Raw genomic sequence first — 27,737 nt, 5'->3', positions numbered from 1 at the left:
TTAACTAAATGCTTTTAGTCAAATTAATAATTTTCAATGCAGTTCTTAAATATGTGACATATATCATATGTATACGTTCATTGTTTTTATCCATTGTATGCATGTATAAATATGCATTGCATGTCTCAAGAAAAAAATTAAAAATTAAAAATTTTTTCAAGTTTGCTCACAACTCTTGAAAAAAATGTGAAAAAACTTTCTTTTTTAAAAATGAAATACAAGATAAAAAGAGAAAGATATATTTTATATGCAAACATATATATATATATATATATATATATATATATATATATATATATATATAATATATGCAAGGGTCTACCTATGCATATGATTGATCATTTGTATCGAGAAAGAAAGTAAGTTTCACATACAATACAAATCGCATGTTGGCAGATATTTTCGAATTTGGTGTTGTGAACTTTAAGCTATCACGAAGCGAATTTCGCACGCCTGTTTATTTCCTGAACTCGCCCAGGCGACTTTTTTGTACTAACGTACATACGTAAAGCAAGACTCCATACGGATAATATAAGCGATGAGGTGCAGGGAAAGTGCCAAGCTATTATAGCGCGGGCTATATAAGGCTCAGACTAGAAAACGTAGCGGTTCAGTTAGTGGTCATACGCCACGCTAAAAACATACGCGAACTCGAGAATGAATATCAAGGTAAGTTAGTGCAAAAAGTGGATGAAATTAAAGATCAGATCTCGGATAAATATCATAGATCTTGCATCTTGGAATTAATGTAATATATTGATTTTAATATAACCAAAATTTCTTTTGTCTGCAAACTTGTAAAAGAAAAATAATATATAAAATAGTATAGTTCTTGATTTAAAATATAGAAATATCTCGCGCGATCTCAAAAGTTAAAAATATTTTTTGCAACTTGATACGCGCGCATAAATTAATTTTTATCATTTATTAGCTGTTGATGCAAAAATATATATATATATATATCTTTGACGCGTGACTTCAGATTGCCATCATTTTGGTGGCAGTGGCCACTCAAGTTATATGCTCGAAGGAGTCGAGCGAGGCGAGTGACAAGAATTCGCAGTTCGAGGCGGGACCAGCGGACAAAAAGACGGAGAAACGCGGTCTTGTACACAGTTTCGGTGACTTGGGCGGCGGTGGAGTCGATCTACACGGTGGCGGAGGCGACGGGGGTGGCGCGAGCTACGATCATCACGAGCATGTGAAGACAGTGACGGTTGTGAAGAAAGTGCCGGTACCGTACGAAGTAACGAAGCACGTGCCTTACCTGGTGGAGAAGCATGTGCCGTACGAGGTGAAGGTCGGCGTGCCGCAGCCCTACACCGTCGAGAAGCACGTGCCTTACCCGGTGAAGGTGTTTGTCAAGGTGCCCGTACCCGTGCCGCAACCGTATACCGTCGAGAAGAAGGTGCCGTACGAGGTAAAGGTACCCGTGGACAAGCCCTACGAGGTCAAGGTATACGTGCCGCAACCCTACACCGTCGAGAAGCACATACCGGTACCAGTGAAGGTGCCTGTACCACAACCCTACACGGTCGAGAAGCACGTGCCCTTCCCGGTGAAGGTAAAGGTGCCGGTACCGCAACCGTACGCGGTGGAGAAACCGGTGCCCTACGAGGTGAAGGTGCCCGTCGACAAACCGTATCCGGTCCACGTGCCTAAACCGTATCCGGTCACCGTTGAAAAGCCGTATCCGGTGCCGGTGGAGAAGCCGATACCGTACGAGGTGAAGGTGCCCGTCGACAAGCCTTATCCGGTCCCGGTGCCGAAACCGTATCCGGTGCCGGTTAAGGTGCTAGTGCCGCAACCCTATCACGTGCACAAACCGGTGCCAGTGCCGGTGGAGAAGCCGGTCCCGGTCCCAATCAAGGTGCCGGTAGACAAACCGTACTTGGTCGAGAAAGAGGTGGCGGTTCCCGTCGAGAAGGAAGTACCGGTACCGGTTAAAGTTCCGGTGCACATACCGGTGCACATAAAGCACGAGGACTATGGTGGCGGCGGCGGTGATTATGGTGGTGGCTACGGCGGCGGCCACGGCGGCGGTTACGGCGGTGGTTACGGAGGAGGCGACGGAGGAGGTTACGATTTCCATTCCGGCGGTTATTAATCGCTTCACGGCTGATCTTCGGCGACAATGAAGCGAACATGAGACGAGAGGCCTTCTTATTTTCTCTCTCTCTCGATGTGATCGCGCGCTTTTTCTACGAATTGGTATATCTTTTCGCTGGACCATTTTAGAAAATCTCTTTGGGAGGATCTCGGCAATTGATCGAAATTTTAGTCGCTTAATTAAAAATCTTTATCCCGCGATTGTCGTACGGAAAGAAATATGACAATTACACGCAATTAACGGGGATGACCTATTAGCTGTAACGATTGACGAAGTTTATCGATTTTATTTAATTTTTCTATTATATTATATTTTCAGAAAACGCATCATTGTAGCGATTATTTCGGTCGAAATATTCTTAAGCTGCGTGATTTTACGATGAGATATGGGTAAATCGATTATTTTATCGATATATTATTCGCGGCAATTAATGGATTGACACATATCTCCCTCTTTCTCTCTGAAAAGCCTAGGGCCTAGACAAACATATAATTTTGCGTTTCAAAAAGAACATAGAAAAGAGTGTAAGAGTTTCAACGAACATTATTCGCTTAATGCTCGCGGCGATCCTTTATGTTCGTAGCACAGTATTGCTGTGAAGTATGTTTACCATACTGAGAAATGTTGTACCTAAGTAAGTTAAGTAAAGAATGTATTGTGAAAAGAGTACGTATCTTTTTATATGAAAGATTAAATAAACGCTCTTGCGCCTATTACACACCTTACTTTTCTTAATCCTTATCCCGATAGCAGATCTAAGATCCCAAAAATGGTTTTTCTTACTTTAAAAAAAAAAAAAAAAGAAAATGAGATAACACACAGACAGATAAAATAATACGTTGGTGCGTAAATTCATATACCGAAACGTGCTGCGCTCATATAGCGTGATATACATCAACGTCAAGATTTACTTTCTAGAGAGAATTTCGTTGACCGCTAAGCGAACGCGAGAGTTTCACTCTTCTAAATTTACCGTTCTATTGTCGGCGAGGAAAAAAAGTTTCAATTGCGCGTTGAGGTATCCGAACAATCTTAAAAAAAAAAAATATTCTCACGGAGTCCAAAAAAAATGTAAACGATTAAAAAAAAATCGCACATGTAAATTATAAGGATCCTTCCGCGTTCACTTTCCGGTCTAACGAACACGGTAAAAGCGCATAATATTATTGATATTAGCTTCTCTCAAAGAGAAAGAGTCCGTATTCCTTTTCCCGGCTCAATCAACAAAAAAAAATAAATATATATCACGCGCAAATAAAAAGGAAGCGGGTATATCCTGCTGGCGAGACAGAAGCTACATGGACTTCCTCATAGAGCACTTTCGATTCTTGAGTGAATTTTAATTCTCGTGCCTCCCGGTCGTTTATTAAGATACATACGCGTCGCGCGTTCAGGAAAGCATTACTTTCTCCATCGAGGCACCCGTGTCCGCGTATACCCGTGTAAACGTCATATTTCCAACGCGGATATCTACGGAGGCATATGTATGTATTCCAGAGATTTCTATCGCCACTCCTTTCACCAAGTCGATTTATTGTGATCAAAAATTGATTCACGAAATTCGAGAATTTTTTTTCACACAACTCCTTAAAATATTCGAAACGCGAGAAACACTTGCTATATAAAGTGAGAGTTCTCTCACACGCGATACTAAATTAATATTCAATTAGCCTCAAATTAATGTTGTATGTATGAAAATAAAATTTGTCTTAATTCATTTAATTCGATCACGAGATATATTCGTCTCTGTACAGACAGAGAGAGGAGGGATAATAAATTTATTATATAAATAATAAAATATTTCTGACGAGAAATTAGGTCGAGTCACATTAACGAACAAATTTCCTATTTCGTTATACAGGATGGACAGGCTGTCTTTACTCTTTTCTATCGATATTATCAGTCGCGGCGTAATTGAAACTCACGCGCAAGTAAATAGAAATAAAGATTAAAATGTCCGTAGCAGATCGTATTCTATACTGAACTTTTCTATTTAAAAAAAAAAAAAAAAAAAAATCCGGTGAATGTTCCATCGTTTCTTAGACGCTCGTTTAGCCGTCAATAAAATCTCACTTCCGCGTCCGTTTAGATGTGACAAAAAATTACTACAAATTACATGTAGTATTATCAAACATGAAGAGAAATCGATAATGATGCAATACAACAGAAAATTGTCATAAAATACGTATATTCCCGTCCCTCGTTATTATATTGCAATTTCTAATATTAGATATATTTAGATGGTGCATTATATATATATATATATGTATATATATATATATATATATATATTAGAATGTAACATAAAAAACGGTCTAACGACGAGGATTAATAGTCAGTGGTTGATAAAATTATATATGTATATATGGTACATAAAATTCACTGCTTCTAAACTTATCCTAATGATCTATCATCGCCTGCTTATATTTTCTAGTACCCGAAGAGCTAGCTGAAATTCGTCTTTTATCGCAAATGCAGTTGCAACACTATTGTCGTATGTCGTCTGTTGTCAGTGCATTAGTTTGCATAAAAATATATTATTATTATTAAATATTGCAAAACTTCAATTAGCGAACATTGAGTTAATAAATGATATGTATGTATGTAATGGGCAAAATATGTAGGTATGTGTGTACTAGTGCGATTCAACAAGAAGAGAGACTTCGTGTGCTCGTGTTGGGCTAACGACCGGGGCTCTCCGTGAAAGTGAAAAAAATGACGACGATTCTGCGATGCGTGAATTATAGCTCCACGTGCACACAGGTATCAGGTTCTCCTACGTCGAGATGCCATATGCACTTCCGGTTTTCTATCGGCGCTCTTTGGATAATAAGGAAGAAAGTTTGTGTTGCGTCGTGCTGCTACTGTCTCGCTCGCTATTTCTGTTCTAACGTCTAACGGAAGTAAACACGCGTCGTCTCATTTCCGGATCAGTCTATGCATAATCATCGTTTCGTAATCGTCCTGCACGGTAACAGTCGAGAAGCACGTGAATTATTGTATCCGAATATACATATATATTTTCACATTTAATAGTTTTCTCCCCAAATATAATATTTTATATATCAGCTGGTTATTTCAAAATAAATCAATATTTCATCAACAAGCACAAGCTTGCGATTCAAAGAGTTAAATTTTTAACTCGTATTGTATTTCAACAGAAATGCCAATTATATTCGAATGATATATTCCGCTCTTATTGATGAAAACGCTTTTGAAAAGAAAATACTTGACTTTCTCGCAAAAATAGGAGAGTGAATCGCGTAAACTCGAAATTTCTTCGCGCCATTATCTACTTTGACGTTTCAACCCCCGTTCCACGTTTTGTTCGCGGAAAGCCTGCGTAGAGTGGAATTCTCTTATCCGCATCATCGCTGCGGCGAGAGTGTCAGTAGCGAGACTGTGAAGCGAAGGCAATTATCGTAGTGCGAAACTTGAACGTGGCAGCGCGCTTCGAGGACGACGGGCTCGATGTGTGGGAGTGAGTGTTTGGCGTCTGATACGACGGGTCAGGTCCCTGGGGATTCTCAGAGACTCAAACGGGACTATCCCGCTACTCCCTCTCGTCGCAGTTAATTACCAGTCCTTCTCGGCCGCGCTTGAATCGACCTCTCTTCCTCTCACTCCGTTTACCTTAGTCCCTTAGTCTTCCTCGAACCCATATCGCTTCCGCCAAGCGATTTACCCTCAATAATCCACGACCGTGCCGTCTCGTGCGCGTATTGTTCTGGGATTCATTTCTTTTCGAAACCGATTTTCACGAAATCGATCATTAAATCGTGTTACGCGGTCAAAAATCTATCGATATTTTTTTTGTATATCTCTGGTTACACATTGTTACAAAAAAAGAGATCATTTTTAAGATATATTTTTAAAGCATTTTTCTATTATGAATGTAATAATAGAATCCTCCTTATTAAATATTGCATTAGTTATAAACTCTCGTTTTCAAATCGTAATAAAAATTTCTACCAATTATTGTTATATTAGACTTTCCCCGCTTAAGCGTGCTTGAGAGATATACATCTTATACAAGGCATTCTTCAATGCAATGAAAAGAACCGTATTTTTTTATGCGATTCGATTCGTGCAACATGCCTGTGCGTGCCAGGCATAGCACGACAAAAATGTATACAATTTTAGCAGCGTTACAAAAATATACATATACATTTTAAGAGTTACGTGCAATCAATAGGCGACAGGGAAACCCTTCCCCCGTGGGAATCCAAGCGAGCAAATCGTAGCGGGATTGAACGCTTGAAATGGAATAATATCCAATAATCTGGCAGCCGAGAGAACGGGATAAAAAGGGACATTTTATCGGAGCATCGCAGCATCCAACCCAAGCGGTATCCGACCATTTCCGCCAAGCCATTTCGCCCCGTTCTCGGCAAGCCGGCAAAATTAATTATTGATTTCGGATACGCGCATTCAGTCGCGCCGGACGGCTTTTAATCGAAAACGAGCCATCCGTCGCGCACTCATTTCCGACCGCTACGAATTTAACAACGAATCGATCTGAACCTATCCGCTACGTTAAACCATCACTATCGTTAGCGGCAAAAAGGTATCTCCCGTTTCAATTTTTTTTCAATGTTACTTTTCAAGATACAAGATATAATATCAAACAGAAAACTACTTATTATCAGAGAATAATTCCATAAAAAAAAGAACGCAGCAACATTATATCGAATATAATTATCAACTTTAAACGCTTTAACATATAACTTCAAATTAAAATTCATTTATTTAAACTTTATGGAAAAATTCTCAGATAATTAATGGAAACAATATATAAAAATATGAAAAAATACATACAGGACTGGAGAACAAATATGGAGCATAGGAGTATCTGGAGAGAAATTGGAGCTTCTTCTTGACTATCCATTGAGGGAAGTAGAAGGCTGAGGTATTGGAGTGATAAAGGAGTTACCGGTTGTCGGTTTCGCATCCTCCTCCGACGTAACACTGAAGTCTAACAACTAAACGAATAAACATATCGAAATCAACAAATCGAATAAACATCTAAAAATAAACATTATTAAATCGAAAAACAAATACGTATTATTATATATACATACACGTGCATATAACATTTTTAAAACTGTATTATATTTGTAAAAAACAAAAATTTTATTTTATTTTATACTAAAATTAGTTTTTTTTTTTATATAAAAAGGAGGAATATATAAATATATTAGGAATATATGAAAGGAATCGCAGATTCATTGTAGAGAAGATTATAAATCCATTATATGTGTTGGCAAATGCTTTACTTCTGTATATGCATGTATGTATATGTCGAAAGAGAATATATGTTAAATTTATAGAAGAGATATAAATCAATTTTAATGGCATATGCTTTACTCCTGTATATTTACTCTTTATACATATTTAATCCTGCTTAACTTCTCGTTTATTTCTATTTTTAATTTTATATATTTAACATTCTTTTATTATCTTTAGGAAGAAAATATTAAAGAAAAAAAATATATATATGTGTGTATCTGTGTTCTTTTTTTTAATATTTTCTTTATAAAGTCGATAAAGACAAGTATTAAATATGTAGAAGTAAAGCATTTACCTATAAATAAAAGTATAATTTATAATTATATTGCTCTGTGTAAGAAATCCATTCTCTCCATGATCCAATAGTGTGAAAATCGTTTATAATAATTCATATATAATTTAAGCAATATCTTTAATCACCTCTTGTAATTCTTCTATAGTAAACATATGAAACAATTGTCCAGGTGTCATTGTCATCACTTCGATATTGGTATCGTTCAGTTTTTCTTCCATTACTTGCTTTAGTATTGTGAGCGCAGCTTTCAATGCTTCCTTGAGAGTCATAGACTGTAAAAAATGATATTCGATTGCAATAAATAAAGATAAAATTGTATAGTTTAAATTAATTCAATAATAAGACAAATTACCTTATGATACACTTCTTGAAGATTTTGCTGAGCTCCTTCGCTACCAGATCCTATGGCTTTCGCATCAAACTGAACAAAAGTCCCAGACGGATCCATATGATACAATTGTGGACCTTTCTCGTCAATGCCAGCAAATAACATTGCTACACCAAATGGTCTTGACATGGCAGTGCCATCGTCATCGCTATCTCCAAACTGTATAGCTAGGTTAGATACCGCTTGAGCAGTCGATTCAACTGTCATTTTTTCATTGTAGACAAACCAATGATTCTGGCATTCGACTCGAGCTCTATCAATCATTGTCCGTGAATCAGCCATTAGACCAGACGCTGCACATCCTATGTGTTTCTCAATTTCTACAATTTTTTCTACAGTTGTTGGCTCCATTAAAGAAGAAGTAATGCGTTTTTCCACTGCTAAAACAACTCCTTCTGTTGTTGCAATTCCAATGGCAGTAGAGCCGAGTTTTATAGCTTCTATGGCATATTCTACTTGAAATAATCTTCCCTCCGGCGAGAAGGTGTTCACTCCACGATCGTACTCCGAACGTGTTAGAAACATCTTAAAAGAAACAAAAAACTTATGTTAGATATATTGATAATACAAAATTCTATCTTACATCTATATAAATACTTAAACTTTAACTTAAATTATATTCAGTTATTTCTAACCTTCCAAATTGTTAAAAAAGCAGTGAAAATTTAGAACTATAACTTTTGCGACAAACGCTTAATTGTTAATATAACATACGATTTGAGATTGAGCGCGATTATGAATAACAAATGTATTCACTAAAACTACAAAATTGCGAAAACATTTGTTAATACAATTATAATATCGAATAGAACGTATTTATAATATCAGATGAAACGAATAGGGATCGATAGGAAGGATGAAAATTTAAACTAACAGCACAAACTGAAGTTGGTTAAGAATGACATAGCAAAACGAAATCGAGCGTTCTTCTGTTCATATAACTTAATCGCGACAAATACAATATTTAATGTATTATATTTTGAGAAATTGAATTATAAGCTTACTTTGCTTCGTTTTTCTTGCAAATTGACGTAAATAATAAGTAAAATGCCGACTTGTCACAAACGCCAGTCACGAAAATTCGCCGAGTGTTGAATGCAATGACGGCAAATGGCGGGGAGAACAAATGCAATGGGGTAACCGTTAGTGGACCTCGGGGCGTGTTTTCAACAAAAGTATATAGCTAGTTCTCAACTCGCACGATGATTGGTTGGCGCTGCAAGAACGAACCAATCACATTCAACCAAATGTTCATTTACGTTGTGGTCGGGAAGACGCTACAAATGCTACAAATATTACACTGCAAATGCTTGGAAACATTTGAAGCGAGTTCAGCGAGTTACTCGTGTACATACATAACCTTCGTCCAAGATATAAATAAATAGCAATTTTATTAACAAAAATGACGACACATATTAATTCGCAAAAATTAAGGATAATTATAAAGGAAAGAAATTGGGATCAATTATTAGAAAGTGTCAAACCAAAGCATTTTGTCAGGCAGGAGTCAGAGTATGTATGAAATAATGTCAAACAATTTATAGATAATTATGTAAAATGATTGTTATATGTTTTATATATATATATATATGTTTCAGGATGTTACCTGATGCAAGTATTTTAGCACAGATATGTCAGCTACTTGTAACCGAAACCACTCCGGATATGATTAAAATTTTATGCTTGAAATGTCTGGGTAACTCTTGCCTCGACACTTATAAATACAAACGACATACGTTGGAAAATATAGAATTCGATGAATACAACAAAAATTTGTATAACGAATTAGCTAAGAGTGATTTATGCGAGCACACACACAAGCAAGATTGTGATTATCCACATGATTCTCATTTTCCTTATGATGGAGTTATAAAATGGACTATAAATTATATTAAAACTCAACGTAATAAATCTACAGATTGCTTTACTGACAATGAACTAGATATCTTTAGACTCAGCATTCAATTCTTATGTAATTTGTTTACATATGCATGTCCAAGTATAGCGTCCACAGACAACGATGTGCTGAGATATTTAGACGATGATAATTTAAAGCAAGCTATTCTGTAAGTTTATACATATAAATTACATATAAATGTTCAATATTTTTATGTATTATATATAAATATTCAATACTTTTCAAATATATCTGTAATAATTTATTTTAATTATTTCTAGGAATAGCATGCAATCTGATCACAGACCTCTAGTCAATGCAGCGTGCATATATGTACACAATGCGCTAAAAGAATTACATTTCACTTATTTTGCAAATAATGAAAAAGCTCTATATTTGCACTTATTAAAATCTATTAAAGGAGGTTTTACATCTGCAAAGGATGCGTTCTTGCGCCTGTTACATCAATCAAATGGATTTGAAAATATATATAATAATATGGCCAGGAGCGAAAAATTGGATTTACTTGAAATTATTTACAATGAACTCTGGGAGTCTTGGCAATCTGATCACTATACAGTTCTCACAGATGATCAGGCTGAGTTTCTAGCGCTAACATTTTGTAAAAATAGCGATCTCATTTTAAAAACTGTAGACACATATGTGGACAGTGTAGACCCTACAGAAGTTATTCTTATTCTTAACATTTTGGGACTTCTTACTACACGGTACAAATTTTCAAAAAATGCGAGGCCTTTACTTATTAATTGCAAATGTAAGTACGTACATCAACTTTTAATACAAAGTAATCAGAGATATAAAAATCTATGATTCATTTATAGATCTCTTGATGTCTTTACACATGTTGGGAAAGGAAGGAGATAATTATTTTACTCCAATAACGAATTTAAGTCAAGTGGCACCAAATTCTCAAGAAGAAACAATTGATGTAAATTCACTAATACACGATGAAGCAACAATAGTAAAGTGCGATCCTCAAGATCATCCTGCATATGGCTTTAAAGCAGGACTAATACAAGTTATTGCAAATATGGTACACAAGAATAAAATGTGTCAAGATCTTGTAAGTACAATTACATAAAACTTTTTTGTTAAAATTACTGATATCGATAAAGAACATTTTTTTTATTAATCTTAAGATTTAAATTAAGACAAATTAAGACTTTAATTAAATTAATTAAGCACTTGATTTGAGTGAACTGTTAAAATAATTGTATCAATATCATTCAAAATTTGAATAATGAAAAAACTGAAGTATTTTGAAATGTCTAATAAATTTTTGTTTATATAAAATTACAATATATTATTGATATATATAAAGTAAACGTCTCAAAAAAATATATATAACAATACAGTCGATCAATTGTACTATACATCACTTGTGTGTGTGCGCTCATACATGTGTAATGATAAATGATTTTTCAGTGTAAAGAACCTTGATAAAATATAAATTTAGCTTTTGTTATGAGCTGTATGACGGTACAGGAAATCGATATTTCTCTCTCGCTGATTACATCTCGCGTGTGGATGATACAAAATATCTCACGAACAAAAGATCCACATCCTGTCGCGTCAGACAAAACGAAATTAAGTATCCTGTCCGACTGAAAGATGCGATAAAATGATCGAAATCTGATATCCCAATGAGCCTACGAGTTTAGCAAATCCGCGACAGATGACAAAGTTCGCGTGTATATCGACAGATAAATTAATTATGATGTTAATTTTTTGCCTTTGACCATCTCAATTATAATAAATTATATTCGTCATTCATCATTCTCAGAATATTTATGTGATACATTATTCAATTATACGTGGACAAAAAAATGATATATTTTGATACACTTGAAAATGAAAATTTCAAGTTTCAAATAAAAATATAACAATATAATATATGTAAATATGTGTTTGTGATTTCAGTTTCGCGAAATAGACGGAATTCCATTACTCTTGGATTGCTGTAACATAGATGCGAGAAATCCACGTAAGTCTAACTTTTTATTAAAGTTTTATGACTCGAGTCGCATTTTTGTGTTTACACCGATAATTTCTACGCAGTTATATTGCAATGGACCATCTTCGCTGTGAGAAATCTGTGTGAAGGAAATCCCGAGAATCAAGATGTCATTCGAAATTGTAAAAAGGAAGGTGTGCCGAATAATTCTGTGTTGGAAACGATGGGCTTGACTTTGCACGAGAATACGGATGGGAATTCGATTCGAATCGCTCCTTTACGGCGTGATTAGGAAAATTTTAATTACTTGCCGCTATCGCGACCAATGATCCGGATAATTAATAATCGATACTTATTAAATTATTATTCGCCATAACTTGTTTGTATACCTAATGTAAGATATCATGATCGATTGGAAATGTAGTTTGTTATATCGTTCGCTGAATTACAATGTATACAATCTCTACCATCAGACGAAATACGATATCGCGTTATATTATACAGAGAGATATTTTATCCACGGTCGAGTGATTTATGATATAATAAAAGTTACTACGAGAGTTCACGGTCTATTAGATAGTTGCGAATGTGTAAGTGTATACTGTTGTCGATTTAATTGCAACTCGAAATGAAATTTATTTACTCTAAATAATGAATCTCTCATTAAGATTTCTTTTAATGTATATAATATGATAATTTAATCACTTTTAGGAAATATTTTTCGATAAATCGATAAATAGAGGCGCGCGATAAAGTAAATCTCTCTCTTCGCTCTCTCACGAAATCGCTCGAAATAGAGATGTCGAGAATTCATTTGCATTTAAGAGTTATAGAACCTTTAATTATTCTGTCAAGAAACGTACACATATATTTTAATAATTTTATTAATTAATACGCATGTCTTATATATAAATTCTCTCCCTCGCCTTCGCAATTCAAGACGATAATTTCTCACCGCGTCGTGACTGTTTCTCACCGCGAACAATTTTACGATGAGAAACGATATATAACGTGGTCCCCGGTAATAAGGTGTTTATTAATGTCATCCGTGCGCGCAATCAAGCGAGAGGAGGAATCGCGGTGGGTGAGAGATCCCGCCTGCGCAAATCGACTTATAACGTTAATTATACCGGAAGTTTCGAAACTCACACATGTACACACATGACAAGTTACGCGTTTTCCTTTCTAATGGAATTAGAATCCGAACGTGCGGTTTCCACAGTCGTCGCGGCTCCGGAACGGGATCGGATATCGCGATAAATAAATAATATTGGATAATTATCTTCTACGTAGAGCGTATTATGCGTATGTACGTTCTATTTAAACGGTAATATAAACGCGGGACACGAAGGATTTACGAAATGTAATAATACGTTTCCGGACGTAATACGCGATCTAATCGAGCGGAACCGATCGCTGATTTACGACGCGGTTTCAATGAAGAATAAAATTATTACGGATAGTTGCAACGCATATAACAGTCTAGTTTCATTCCGCGAATGTATGTAAGATCGAGCGCACGACGTAACAAAGGATAATAGATTTATAACGCGCGTGAATTATATTCGAGTTATTTTCTCGAGAAAGAGAGAGAGATTGCTCATATATGCTCGACAAGATATCTCTCAATCTCGCACGTTTCGCGCATGAAAGTAGACGCGATATTATACGCGTCTCGCGTTCGATATAAATTGCTTTTGATTTAAATAACGGCCCATCCCACCGGACCGATCAATCTTGGGCCCGGCGTAATGAAGAGCAATTAACGCGAAATTTATCAGTTAATTACATATGTGGTTCATAATTGCCGCGAATAATTATTTCCGCGCAAAAGCGCTCTCGTTACACCTTGATGGCTCGCGCGCGAGATGAGGATCGTGGAAGATGAGATTCCTAATAAATGATCCACGTTGATCGATGTATCGATAGGAGCGGCTTCTTGAAAAAGAATGTAAGTTTTAACTTTTATCTACGGGAGATGTTGGTGCCTGGCTATGTGGAAAAAAATTTCGCTATTTATTTTATTTTTTTTTTGTAATAAATTTGTTGTGATCACAAGATATAGAGGCTTCGGCCTGAATGAACGAAATCGCCTATATGCGCGATAAGAATCGATCAACGTAATTAATTGAATTCAATGTAATAGCGCGCGTCTCGTAAGAGAAATGTCCTCCATACAGCGTGCGGAGGATTTCGTCGATCGTCAGCCTTATTAATATTCATAGATGCGCTGACGAGGAGGAGCAGAGAAGCGTAAAAAGCGCCGGCCGTGCGTGAGATCGCTCAGGTGCGTAAATTCTGACCGCCTGCTTAATAATCAATTCGTTGACGCAATAAATTCCGGCGAGAGATATCCGAATATATATAAGGAAAGAAAAAAAAGAAAGAGTTAGTAAGTCCAGAGCTCTAGCTAATTTTCCATTTATTTCCAATTATTCTCGTGCAACTTTAAATCGTTTATTTAAACTATACCAAGATAAATCTAGAGAGAATAAGGGATTTATCTCACAACCATGAAAATTCGGAGATGCTAGGAAACTTTTATTTTTAGTGCACTTGCTCATTTTATTGCTTCGAGAAAAGCGAGTCTCCTCTTTCTCTTTTGTATCGCGTGCAGGGGCGATTATCTAGCGCAAAAGAGGGGTTGATTGTAGTCTTGTCTCGAGATTTTTAGCAGCTCCCTTGCGCGAATTGAAAGCCAAGACGTCTACCGCATCGATGATCGATAGATCAACGGTAGATATAATCGGTACGACAAACGAACCAGATCCTCGTATTAAATAGAGGCAGCGTCGAATGGAGCTCGCGCGTCGGCGTCTAACAAATAAGTCGCGGATTCTCCGCGAGAAAAAGATACGGAGTCTGAATACAGGGCGACCGCGCCCGCCTACGCGCGACTTTACTCTTTCAGAGAGCCGATGCGGCGATATACTTCCTATGTCTTTCGCATACACTTTATATACGTCGTATGTAATCCGCTGCACAATCATACATGGAAGAATCAAATCCGACGTTAAGAGTCGCGAGGGCTTTCTTAAAAACTTAGATATCGCTTTATAAGAGGCGGAGAGGCTGTCATAAATTTTGAGAGAAATGGAATTTTGCAATTTAAATGTTTCGTATAAAAAAAAAGAAAAATAAGATACTCTTACGACATTTTAACGGCGATGACACACGTCGCTCTTCGTGAGGATGGAATCGTGACGAAACATGTGTATATGTCTAATCGTAAACGTAAACAGAGCTCGCGCACCGAGAGAGAGCATATGGATCCGCGCGATGTCTTTTAATGACTGCCGCACACGGTGCATAAGCCGTAGTAAATGTTACGCCAAGCTGGGGTGGGATTCGTGTAATAGCTACTAAAAGCGACGTTCGTCCTTTTATGGGTCGTAAAGGTAGGGATATTTGGAAACCGCTGGCTGGATTGATCCGCGCGACTCGCACTTAACTTAAAGAGAGCGAAGCACAATATCGTGCTCTTTTCGGCGTATCGATTAATCCCCCAAAGGTCATTTCAATGATTTCTTTGTCGATACCATGAAGTCGTAAATTTCTCACAGCAAAATAACGCGGCATATATCGGATATATATATTTTTTTATAATATCGTATTTATTTTAATTTAAATATTTAATATTTGAAGAGAGGATTTGAAATTTGTTTAACATTGTTAACAGCCGCTAATTGCACGACTCGTGTATTCAAACCGGAACCGTTTCGGTTTACCCGGGGGTAAATTAATCCCCCTTGGACGCGCGCGCATTGTCCGGGCGATGAAAAGTCCATTCTAATTATCCCTCGTGTAAACGGAGCCTCCCCGGGAGTCGATTTCTCGGAGAGAGACGGACAGCAACGACGTTGCTCGTAAACAATGACAATAGGACCCTACGAGCGGAGAGCCCAGGCCCTCATGATGGCCGCCCGCGATCCGTCGAGTTAATTAATCGCGCCGAACGATCTCCATTGAAATGGAATCTGGATAAATTTTCCGGCTGCTGATGCTGCGGCCGGGCCGCTAACATTATGTGGGCATTATCTTTACGACCTCTCAAAGAAGAGAGGAAACGTCGACGAGGGGTGGCGGACGAAGAGAGGACGCATGCGCGCGATATACGACGGCTGCACCGGAGAACTTGTTATCAGAGAAACAGTGGCTGGGACCTGGGGCCAATTATCAGCAGCAGGCGAGATTCGTGCAGGCCCTCGTCTGCTCTCGAGTTGTCATCCTCGTTCGTTCTGAATTTCGAGTCCGCGTTCGCGTGTCGCGTTCTCCATAAACACCCCGGACTTTTTTAATCTAACGCGTTCGCCATCCGATTAATTAGAATCAAAAATTATATAATTGTCCACGTTGTCGAGTTAGCTGATATTGATGTAGGTTGTGTCTTACAATGTGTGTATGTGTGTGTGGATAGAGGAATAGTAGGCCGACGTGACAACGCATTTTGCATGTAACGTGTTTTCGATATACAGTGTTTTTATCTTCTAAGATCAAGAGTATTAAGACATGTAAAGACAGCAAAGCGATGCGAGATTAAATGCAAACTGCAAATCATTCGAAGGTGACTTTGAGAAAATGCGTCTCCTTTCGCCTTTACTTTTTAACGCGACTGGAAATTATTACGCGGCGCGACTTATAAAAGATATCGCGGATTAATCGAGCCAATTCGCCATCTTCGGAAAATTTTCAATTTGCCCGACATCCTCGTGACGTACGACCATGGAAGACTCGGATGCACACGGGTGATACTCTTCGAGGAGAAAGCTACCGTTATATTATCAGACCGCAGACCCCAAATGTCCCAATTTGTATCGAGCCATTAAGAGAAGCGACAGCGATGATTTATGAAAATCGACGGACACGCTAATTGCCTGTCGATATAATTTATCAGATGGTGGTTTTTTTTTTACATCCGCACAGGTTGTTGTTGCTTTGTTTGCGCGTGGAAGAGGGCTGAAATAATTTCGTCAGTTGTATAACGAAACATGCGGCGGCTGCTTAATCACGATACGGCATAATGAGGCAGATTCGATACCTATTCCTGAGGTAAGTCTCTAATTAATTATTTTCATAGAGACTTGCAGTTTTCTACCTTATATTTTTAGATTTATTATATTTATTATTATATTGTTAAAGAAATAAAAATTACTTTATTATTTAAAAAATCGAGCGATGCTACATATATATTTAGCGTAAATCGATGTAAGCCACGAGATATTATGTGTGTTGAATGACGAAGAGGCTGTATAACGCCGTATCTCGTACGTTTATTGCACTCTCGCCCAGTTATCAGATAATCAAAATAACATTATCGCGCGCGAGCTCTCGAAATCTCTGCGAAAAGGCATCGAGTCATTCATCTCGGATGTTCGCCTCGGCGTTTTCGTCCTCGGCGCAGACGACGTGGCCCACCTTTGCTTTCGACACCGTCATTTTCTCTCCCCGGGTTCTCACGATCTTCTCGCGTCTCTCCGCGTACTCGTGTTGTTCCTCTTTCGATTTCACTCACGTCGTCTCTCCATCGCGTGGCGGCTCTTAAAATCATGTATTTCCGTGGCCGGGTATAGGCCGGTCCTTTTTTTTTCTCCGTTCTCCCCGAGTTTCGCCGTCTGCGGCCATCTCTCTCTCCCTCTCCTCTCTCGCATTCTTCTCATCCTGTTCTCTTCCCCTCGATTCTCTCACCCTCTCTCTCTTTCTTTCTTTCTATCTTCGCTCGAGAGCCTCGGTGTAACAATGGCTGCCCTCTAATTATCGGAAGACCGCGGCACTTTAAAGAGATCCCGAGAGCCCATCACGAGAGAGATTCCGTTTCGTTCGCTCCTTAAAATTTCTTTTTCCCCTTCCTTATGCTCTCTTTCTCTCTTCCCTTTCGCTTTCTCTCTCATTCTTGCCTCCGAGACGTCAGTCAACAAAAACAATCAACATAGCCGACTTGTTCGTGGAAAATTAGTTTCGTCTCGCGAGAGAAATAGAGAGAGCATCTACTCCTTAGTTAGAGAGCATCCTATCCTAAGGCGCGAGAAATGAGGGAAATGATCGAAATCGTTTGCACCCTAAAGTAATCCTATAATTTGGGGAGAGATGCTCGGGGTTCATCTTTTATCGTACGGATATATTACAAAAAATTAGGGTCTTCTTCGTCATTTAAAATGTACCACTGGATGTAAATCGTTTCGGTTTTCTAACGTTTGGTCGATCAACAAGTTAGCAAGAGATTGTCGCGACGAGTTGACGAAAGATCCATGACGGTGCACTTCGGTCGGCGAGAATGACCGCGAAAGAAGGGAGGAAAGCCACGCCGATAAAGAGAAAATATCGGCTCTGTCCGTACGACGAGAAGCGCGAGTCCGAATGGGCGTAACCCAAACGGGCTCTTACACTTGTACCTGTTGCTCGTTGCTTCCTATTAAAATACTCTCAGCCGACCCACGCGAGAAAGGAGTCGCTCTTGCCCGCGCGTTAGTAACCAATGACTAAGAACGCGACGGAGATACAGTCTTTTCCACCCTTTCCACGCGGTTCTTTCTCTTCCTCGTCCGGTGGGGAAGGCGCTCCCTCTCCTCAGCATCGCTCCTGAGAGAAGCCGCCTCTTCCAAAAGAGACATCCTAGAATCGGACGCGTTTCCGGGTGGAGAAACTCGTAAAATCCACACGCTTTCTCGTTGATACACTCTTGGTCGATTTATTATATTCATATAGAGATTATATTTTCCGGCAGGAAGTTAGAGAATCATAAACTTTCACCTGGTTTTTTTAGATTTGTCAATTTCGAGACGTAACGTCTTTTTAAAATATACGCGAAATTTTTTTTATGCATCACTATTCGTCACGAACGTCCTTTTTCGGATAAACTTCTCAATTAGCTCTTTTATTCCACGTTTTTCTCTTTTTTTTTGTTACATCCTAGAGAGGGTTTATTGTCCGGATTTCGCTGCTTCCCCCATGCTTTTTGTCGTCCTTTCTTCTTTCATGACATCTTTTTGTGCGTTTCTATTAGCGGTTTGTATTTCGGGCAGATGTTTGTTGGGTACAAAGTCTTCTACACGCTAGCCAGTTTTGGCCTCTCGGCGGCATTGTATCCGCCAAGATATAAAAGATTGGGGTAGAGATTCTTTCGGGCTCTTAGAGCAACGACACTGCGACTGGAAACGTGTTTACTCTATTTGGGACAGACCTATCTTAAGAGGATATACATACATATATAGGTGAGTCGAAATTTTTCTCGAAAAAGATGCTCGAAAAAAAGTTTTAACAGTCATGTACTGATTGCTTTCCTTTATATACTTACAAAAAAATCTATATATAAAATTACCCCGTAATTACTTTACCTAGACTCGACTCTGCGTATGAAATAAATTAAAGACTTTTTTCTCTTTCTCTTTCTCCCTTGTTTCTTTTTTTTTTTTTTTTAATATTTCGGGGACAGGTTAAAAGGAACCGCGGTGAAGCTATTCGTCTTAATAACTTCGTACCTTTATTTCGATCGTCCGACGAATAATGGAGTCATAAAGCCTAATACGAGCGTCGGGTTCTTAGGCCTGCGCGGCGCTCGATTTAGAGAATCTCAGATAATTTATCTAAGGGCGGTGCATTCAAGAAAATTCCCTTGAACTTTGCCGCAGGTGTACAACCGTAAACGGGTTGAATTTTCATGATAATCAGAATAGAGGACGCGTCGTGCTTTATAAACCGCGACATCGTGAAGCAGAAAAAATGATACTCATTATTAAGGATTAAAAATGATGAAAAATAATTTCTTTTTGTTATTTTCTAACAATTTATCGATTTAATAGGAATCGTACGTGCAACGTCGTAAGATCTCGTGTATTTTATTGTCGCGACACCCGGTGTGACAGCATTATTACTGTCGCATTATTGTTCCTAAGGCGTCGTTAATTAAATCGTCGTTATAAATTACCTGCCGTATCGCGAAGCTAATGATGTTTCATTAAAATTGCTACAGCGTGAAAACTGCGCGCTCAAAATTCACGGTGGGCTATAAACATTTTTACGGTATCCGCATCTGTCGTCTCTCTTGAAGTAAAGAAACGTGCGAGTAAGACAAGCATAAAATAAGAATTCACAATGAATTCGCATCGATTTGGTCTTCACGTCGTTTCCTATTTACACGTGTTTTATATACATCCCGCATATGCACATTCTCGTGTGCGATCGTGACGCAATGCAGCTCTTCCGGAGCCTATTGTTACCGATTTAATTGCATACAGTTATTTATAAAATAATAATTATTATCTCAAATCATAGGTAATTCTACGGTACGATTTATATACATTCATAAAAGTCATAGAAATCGTTCAATCCTCACGCAAGTAAATTTTTCTTTTTTTAGCTGGTTGAACTGTATCGAATGCGTTACTCTGCTCAGCCAGACATGATTCCTGTCGTTTTTGTCCGGCTCGCATAAATAGAATGATAGAGCGGTATTGTCATACATCTCGTTCACGATTACCGCGCATCAATTTTTAACAATACAGTCGCAGTATAATTTCCGAAATTATAGAAATGGAGGAAGCGAAATAAAGCAAGAGAGAATCGAGATCTGCGTGAACGATAATACGAGAGAGGAAGGTACATACCTTGAATTCACAGTGTGCTCCGGAGATATTTCGCGCTAGATATCTTCGTTAGACTCGCGTCCCTTTTTCCTCTTCTTTTTTGGAAGGCACATTTCGAAACTCGCGTATTTTCTGCAGCGTCGCCGGGGGTCGTGGTGATCACCTTCCTTCTTTTTTTCTCCCCGTTTCTTGACAGCGCGAGGATCGTGCGAGGCATACGCTGGGGACGGCGACCCGACACGACGACGAGATCCCCTTAAAACCAAAAACATACGGCGTACAATTACGACGTATAATAATATATAATTAATGGAATTCGCTCAAAGGCCCCCCCATAAGGTTGGCATGCTTATTTCCTCGAAAAGCACAGGGAACTGCGAGTCCATATAAACGGAGGGAGGGAGAGCGAGGACTCGACGAGAGATCCGTCCTCTGAATAAAATTCTCATCGCCCGAGTGTATATATTTTACTCATCGTGCGTGTGTATACATACGTATCGGTCGCGATATTCGCATGCCACGAAACTATAAAAGGGCAGAAAATTACCGAGAGTACAACATACTAATTTCCGATATCACGAACGGTGCCCGGGCGGCACCGGAAATTTCCCTGATTGTCGAACGTGAAAAAAAAGAAAGAAAAATTTCGCCCGAATGCGTTTGTTTATTATAAACTATTGCTTTATCTCCGGCACTCTGTTTATCAAGCACCAATCATGTATTCAACGCGAATCCTCGATCGCGGCGTTAATGATCGCTCTCATACGATGAGACGAGATAACTCGAATGCCATTCTTAAGATTCCCTTCCTCGATATAAGCAACAAGATCGCAAGATCTTGAAGATACATCTCTCTCTCTCTCTCTCTCTCTTTCATTCAGGTAGTATCTCGAACATTTTCTCTTAAGCACGTCAATGTATACTCGCCAGCAGCATCTCGACCAGACACACCCCTCGTACATCAAGTTCATCTCAAATCGACCGAATCGATCGACCGAGCCATCCATGAAACGAAATACATGCCTTCGATGGAATCGAACTTTCGTACGCGCATCGCTGCTTTATCTCAGAGCAATTAAGCGATATATTATCTCAGTAATCGAAATAGCATGAAATATTTAGATAATTAGCGACGTTTGGAATGACTTGTATGTGCGCGAATAATAAATCCCGGACTACGACTCTATTATATATTCTCGACGCACACAGTATTATTTTAAATCGAAGTGATCAATTCGTTCCATCAGTCTCGAGTTGGTGCAGCTAGTAAAGCTTTCCGCGTTATAATTTGCGAAACTAAACCCACGTATTTGAAGTTAATAAATTTAAGCACAATGCACACGGAGAACGTACTGTAAAGAAAAAAGCTGTAACATAACGATACGATATCTCGCTTTCCGCGTAGGTGTACGAGCAGTCAATTATCCCGCTCGTGCCGAATGAATTCAATTAATCGAACGATTCAATCGAACTCTCAGATTGACGTTTAACGCAAACAATTCAGATTCATCTGCATCTCCGTGTATATTGCTCTTCTCTCTCCTTCTTCGCTCCACAAAGAGCAAAATTTGTAATCTTAATCTGTCAAATTAATTGTGCCACAAAATATTGATACGTAAAATATTCTGATTTGCATTTTTATATACAATTTGTACCACTATTCGACGGCTCATTGTCAGTTATTATATTTATTATACATATTCGGTAACAAAATTCTTCGCGATATACGATCGATTGACATACGATCGACATTGCGGCATTGCATATAGAGTTCTGTCGATTGCATTAAAAAATATATATCTCTTTCATCGTGCGGGGAAAAAGGATCGGTGTCCATTACTTATGGCGAACATCGTGGATCGAGATAGTAACAAGTGCTCGCGATACTCTCGCATCGTCGCCGCGCTATCTGACATTGCAATCAAAAAGTGCATAAACGCGGCAAAGAAATGCAGTGGCGGTTTCACGGATATAGAGATGTATGGCGATCTGGCGTTCGAGAAAGCATCGACGGGCGGGTAACTTTCAAATTAAAGCAAAGCGAGGTGACCGACGAGTGGCGACCGAGAAGAGTAGACCGGGAGGATATAACGCGCGGAGGAGGAAATGAAATGGAGAAGGAAAGCAAAGAGCAGGAAGAGAGTAAGAACGAGGGAAAAGAGCAGGGGAGTCTCAGAAAGAGAGAGAAAAAGAAAGAGAGAAGAGGAAGACGAAGAAAGAGATATATAGAGAGAGAGAAAACGAGAAAGAAGCACACGGTGAGCAAAAGAGCGAGAGAAAGAGGGATCGAGAGGAGGTAGAGATCGTAGAGGTAACATCGTAGAGGCTGTGGGACCCGATCCCAAAGGTAGGAGGACTCGAGTCGTGGCCGAGGCCAGTCCATCGCGGGTCCTCCTCTCGACCGAACACACATACGCGCTTTACTTTCTGCCCGCTCGTTCAAATTCCCGCTGCTCTCGGCGTCGAACTCTCCGCCGAGCCGAGAGAGTAACCCTCCCGGTGTGGCTGGCTGGCTCCCCAAGTGGCAGGAGCCTCGTAAGCCCAACGGGAGTAAAAGCCCAACGCGATCACGGTTGCCCGTAGCGCCGATGGTGGTGGTAGTGGTGGTCGTGTCGTGATCATGATGGTGATGGTGGTGGTGGTGATGCCGGTGGCCGGTGGTGGTAATGGTGGTGGTGGCGGCGGTTACCTTGAGCACCAGGTTGTACCGCATACCTTGCACAGTTACCCTCTGCTCTAGTTCCTGCGCGCGACCGGTGTTGTGCACGCGACACAGTCGACGACGTCGTTGCGATAAATCGCGTCCGATCAGCTAAACGATCGTTCCAGATTGCACGACGAGTATTTCTTTTTTGCGTGTTCCTTCGAGAAAGTTTCCGGCATCCTCAGAAAATGAGAAGGGACTTATCGATCTCCGATATATGGAGACGATGACGTCTTCGTCTTCGCGCGATCGAATGATGAATAATGACGCGCCGGGGAATACGACTTTGACTGAAAGCGATGATAAGTGAAGAAAGATGACGAACGCAAGTGTTGATCTGCGGAACGTAGGGATGATAAATGCACGAATCATATTGTTGGTCGCGGAGCGATCATTGGTCAGCGCTGATCGATCTAAATAAAGCGAGAGCGATATCAACGAGGAATATCGCCGATATATCGAATGCGCGATACGCTCCCGGCCGGGATTGAACAAGAAAAAAAAGGGAGAAAACACCGGACAGGAAGTGGCGCAAAGGAGCCTCACGAGGAATATATTCTTTGCACCGCTTTGTTCGCGACGAGGCGCTACAAGAGAGTCGACGAGGCGTGGATTCAAAAGGACTGACACGGCAGAACAATAAGACAACGAGACAATAAGAAACCGGTAGCGGAGCTCTCCTCTCTCTTCAAGAGGGCTCTTTGAGCCCTAGAATTCTTCGTTCGGTGTATACGGTGTGTAAGTCGACCGGCGAATGGAAAAAAGAAGAATAACTACGAAGCGATGCGAAGCGAGCGCATCTCTCTCTCGTGACTGCCGGACGATCGATCACCGATTTTTGCAGTTTGCGCGATCTCGCCGGCGCGATCTCCCCACCCGTCGAAGGAGAGGATCGTTAAGCGTTCGTCTCTCACGCGGGAGTGATACGATGACGCGATGAGCCTGGCCGATAAATTACCTCGGCATCGAAATCTCTTAACGAGACGACGATGAAGACAAGGATTCTCTCATCGCGATGATAATCGCTCGACATTGTCGCGTGAGACTGTCGAGGAAGATCGTCGGGTTCGCGTTCGCGTGAGTCGATCTTTCGATCTCGCGACGATCGGCAGCTCGAGCTATAAAGCATAACGACGGTACTCTTAGTTACTTATCTTCTTAATTAGTGTCTTTTTTGTTTGCCAACGAGATCGAATAATCGATTCGCCATTTCTCTCTCTTGGGTCTATAAACGCGCTTACCGGATTAGGATAGTCGACTTTCTAGGATCGAGTCTCGTCCGCGCGTTCTCATTAAGGTGAACCGAGTGGATTTTACTTAAAGTTACATTCCAACGGTGAACTTCGCATTCGTCGAAGAGGAGCGCGTGTATCGACTACGTTTCATCGTTTAATCGTGGCTCTGACCACCCGCTGATCGAATTCACGAGCCCGGATTGCGAGTCCGGTCTTAATTATTATCACCGATGGAAGTACGCGATCGACACGCGAATCGGAAACGTGTGTGAGGAACGAATCGTTTCCACGGCTCAGCTTAGTCAGCCCGTGAGGAGGAGAAAACGTCGTCGGGAAAGAGTATTTGGAGATCGTAAACACTCTTCGCGGTGCGTGCTTGTGGTACGGTGCGGTGCGGTGCGGGACGAGAGTGTTAAGCGCTCAAACACTTTAGAAAATCCAAATGTTGGCTCTACAGTTCGGCTCTTTCGCACCTGTACGGTTAGGCGCCCGCCTTTGTGCCGCCTCGAGGTGTTAACGAGAACTCGCAGTGATTATAGCGATCGGAATCACGACGAAGAAACTTCTCGTAATGTTGCTGGAGGATGGTGTTGGATAAACATCAAAGGCAAAGTTTCGCGTTGTAACATACATTTCGTCGAGCTTGAAAAAAAGAGACAAAGAGAAAAAGAGAGAGTGAGAGAGAGAGAGAGAGAGAGAAACTGTGCATTTGTGTGTCGGTCGGAAAACTATCGCGCACGACAAATCCCACACGATCGGACAACGGAACGGGGTCGGTCCCAGTTCCGAACGAACGGCTTCCGGTGAGCGTCGGATTCACATCCTCGGGTCGTCTCCGACCCAACTGCCGTTGCGTGATCGCGGAAGCGTAAAACTTTGTCGCGTGCACATCCGCTTTTTATTACATTCAATAACAACAAGGTGATTGTGATGTAAGAGATGCGTCGCGGTGATATCGCGACAATCGCGATAGCCCTTCTCATTCTTGGGCAAATCCAGGAGCCACAACGAACGAGGTGAGAGAAACATTTAATTACAACTATAAACTCGCGGATTAATATCAATGAAAAAAAAATATATAAAAAGTTAAAAGTTAAAAGTTATGAAAAAGTTTAAACAAACAATCGCTCGATTAACAATGTATCTATTCTTATCTATCGTTAATCTCCATGTTGCAAGAACTGCTGTGTCTAATTGTGAGTTATACCGTGCCACAAATGAAAATGTTGAGTTAGTCAACGAGGCTAAAAACTGCAGCATTCTGTCAATCGCGCGATTGTTATCCAAACTGAAATAGAAACGAACAATAAACGCGGGAGCACAAATCGGAAGGGAGATCCTCGCGAGGTCGCGACACGCGTGACTCAGACACGTGCTGAAAGCCCGTCACGCCTCGTCAAAATCAAATGTTCGCGCTGCCGTGATCAAATTCGACGACCGTTTAATTAATTTATGCATGCTCGCGTCTGCGCGCTCTTTGCAAAAAATAGAAAAAAATTCGGAAACCTAAATAAAGGTTCGCGAAAAAAATTATCGATATAATAGAGGTTCCAAGCGTAATTTATTACAAAGATATTTCGAGAGAGATCAAAGACAGAAAGAAAGAGAAAACTTGCTCGATGTATATAAAGTGTTTTGTTATTAACGAGGGGTAATTTTATGGACAGATTCAACATTGAAAGGTGCGCGTGAGTCAAAAAGATTCATATCGAGAAATTATTTATACGACCTTGTTTGCAAGTTATCATACCAGTTTTGTGATTTAATAACGCGAGACACTCCATATATACATATATATGTATATACACGATCGCTCCATCGCTCCCGAGTTTCCTCGCGATCGTTATTAGCGGACAATTCCGTTTTATATTGAACGTTCATGGACTATACTGTCTCATTCGTCTGAAACGGAATTATCCAATCGCGCATGGATAACGACGATAACGCGATACTTTACGAGATCGCCATTAACATCGGATCTAACGACCCACGGGATCAGCGCGATAAATCCGGCCGCAAATTGCCCGAAAGCCTTCGAAGTGAGCGACCTTATTGCGCCACGGCCGCAATAAGGTCGCGATATACGCGCGTATTTTATACGAATGACGATCGAAGATATAGGGACAACTTTGTCGCGATATTTCATTCTTCGTTAATTTTTTTCTCTGTCTTTTTTTTCTAAATATCGATATCTAAAAAGTGGAATAGAAAGTATCAATCGACATGTTATAGACTCGAATCGCAATCTCCGCGAACTCAATCGGCCCGAGATCGACCGGCGATTAACGGAGGTGATTGGAATTTCCGCCGTTAACTTAATACCCGGTTACATAAACCTTCTAATGATTTAATATATGCGCACGAACGACCGTCATTCAAAACTAATTACGGATGCCGAACAAAATGAAATGTGTTTATGTAAACGCGGCGCGTAACGTGATTGCGGACCGCGCGACCGAATTTAATGTTACGTTATTTAGGTACGAAATAGTCAGGTAAAGGAAGGGAATCGCTCGTTGCGTTTTACGAGTCGATTCGCTATCGAGCCGCGTAATGAGCGCGCTAAGTGAATGAATGAAGCGACGAGCAGATCCGAGGCCGAGATCGAGAAAACGAGATCATTTCGATCCCGCGAGAAATAAAATTATAGCAACGGGAATGAAGGGACGATAGAATTCAGTTTAATTCCGCGTATAGATAATTAGACGTAGAACACGGCTGCCAATATTAATAAATTCCGCGATAGCTGTTTCAAAATTTTTTATGAAGTGTAACCGGTACAGCTGTTACTTAAGAAGAAGACCATAAAGTGTTTGGCCGAAATATATTTAATAAATATTTTATCAGGCATTTTTATCCGATGCAAAAAAAAGTTGTTGATCGTGTTGTAGATATTATCAGAAATTAATGATGCGAGTGACAGGGCGGTAAATGATACATACACATCTTTGTGTTGCATCTTGATATCGTCGCGTGGATATCGCCGTCAGAAAATGTAACACGACGTGACATCGACTTTTAGTCTTGGATTAAAAAAATAATTGTCGTTGTTGAAAAATTATACCCGAGTTTATAATTCGAGGACGCGTGTTTTCGAATAATGAGCTCGGATAACTTCATACTCGATATGTTTCTTTTTACATTCTTCACACGGATTACTCGAGTTGCAGAGACTTTAATTTCTTTCTCTGTCCGTAAATAATTGTTACCTTTGCCATTAGTCTAAAAAAAAAATCATCACTAGTCATTTCATTCCCATTACATC

General features: G+C 39.8%; 4 protein-coding genes across 8 annotated transcripts in view; 3 read left to right on the top strand and 1 right to left on the bottom strand.

Annotated features, from left to right (window-relative positions):
• The first annotated feature begins 428 nt into the window (after positions 1-428).
• On the top strand, positions 429-2,837 carry Vajk4 (chitin-binding protein vajk4). Its single transcript, XM_083040185.1, has 2 exons — positions 429-669; positions 983-2,837. The coding sequence occupies exons 1-2, from the start codon at positions 658-660 to the stop codon at positions 2,105-2,107; spliced, it is 1,137 nt and encodes a 378-aa protein (XP_082896311.1). The 5' UTR covers positions 429-657; the 3' UTR covers positions 2,108-2,837.
• Positions 2,838-6,955: 4,118 nt separating this feature from the next.
• The window catches only part of Prosalpha5 (proteasome alpha5 subunit), a 63,837-nt gene continuing 43,055 nt past the window's right edge, over positions 6,956-27,737 (bottom strand). Inside the window, exons 4-7 of one of the 3 annotated variants that reach the window (XM_083040765.1) lie at positions 20,555-20,788; positions 8,047-8,607; positions 7,820-7,966; positions 6,956-7,092 (exon numbers count right to left, since the gene is read on the bottom strand). In XM_083040765.1, the coding sequence (XP_082896891.1) occupies positions 6,991-7,092; positions 7,820-7,966; positions 8,047-8,607 (810 nt within the window). In that variant the 5' untranslated portion in view covers positions 20,555-20,788 and the 3' untranslated portion in view covers positions 6,956-6,990. Of the gene's footprint in view, positions 7,093-7,707; positions 7,967-8,046; positions 8,608-9,086; positions 9,230-20,554; positions 20,789-27,737 lie in introns of those variants that run through there. The other 2 variants (XM_083040764.1, XM_083040766.1) reach the window with 2 other exon arrangements.
• Positions 9,408-12,606, top strand: LOC145937604 (uncharacterized). Its single transcript, XM_083040754.1, has 6 exons — positions 9,408-9,594; positions 9,681-10,148; positions 10,261-10,754; positions 10,822-11,063; positions 11,921-11,984; positions 12,059-12,606. Exons 1-6 carry the CDS (start codon positions 9,485-9,487, stop codon positions 12,244-12,246), a joined length of 1,566 nt encoding a protein of 521 aa, XP_082896880.1. The 5' UTR covers positions 9,408-9,484; the 3' UTR covers positions 12,247-12,606.
• LOC145937605 (protein Wnt-2) overlaps positions 15,765-27,737 on the top strand; it is a 55,857-nt gene continuing 43,884 nt past the window's right edge. Inside the window, exon 1 of one of the 3 annotated variants that reach the window (XM_083040757.1) lies at positions 15,765-17,003. In XM_083040757.1, the coding sequence (XP_082896883.1) occupies positions 16,975-17,003 (29 nt within the window). In that variant the 5' untranslated portion in view covers positions 15,765-16,974. Of the gene's footprint in view, positions 17,004-22,765; positions 25,489-27,737 lie in introns of those variants that run through there. The other 2 variants (XM_083040756.1, XM_083040755.1) reach the window with 2 other exon arrangements.

The sequence above is a fragment of the Prenolepis imparis genome, unplaced genomic scaffold (genome assembly GCF_030444845.1).
Source record: "Prenolepis imparis isolate NDT839.2.m4 unplaced genomic scaffold, iyPreImpa1.0 SCAF_6, whole genome shotgun sequence".
In the NCBI taxonomy this organism is placed as follows: Eukaryota; Metazoa; Arthropoda; class Insecta; order Hymenoptera; family Formicidae; genus Prenolepis; species Prenolepis imparis.
Note: the sequence above shows the minus strand (reverse complement) of the source record. Positions and strands in the feature narration are given on the sequence as shown.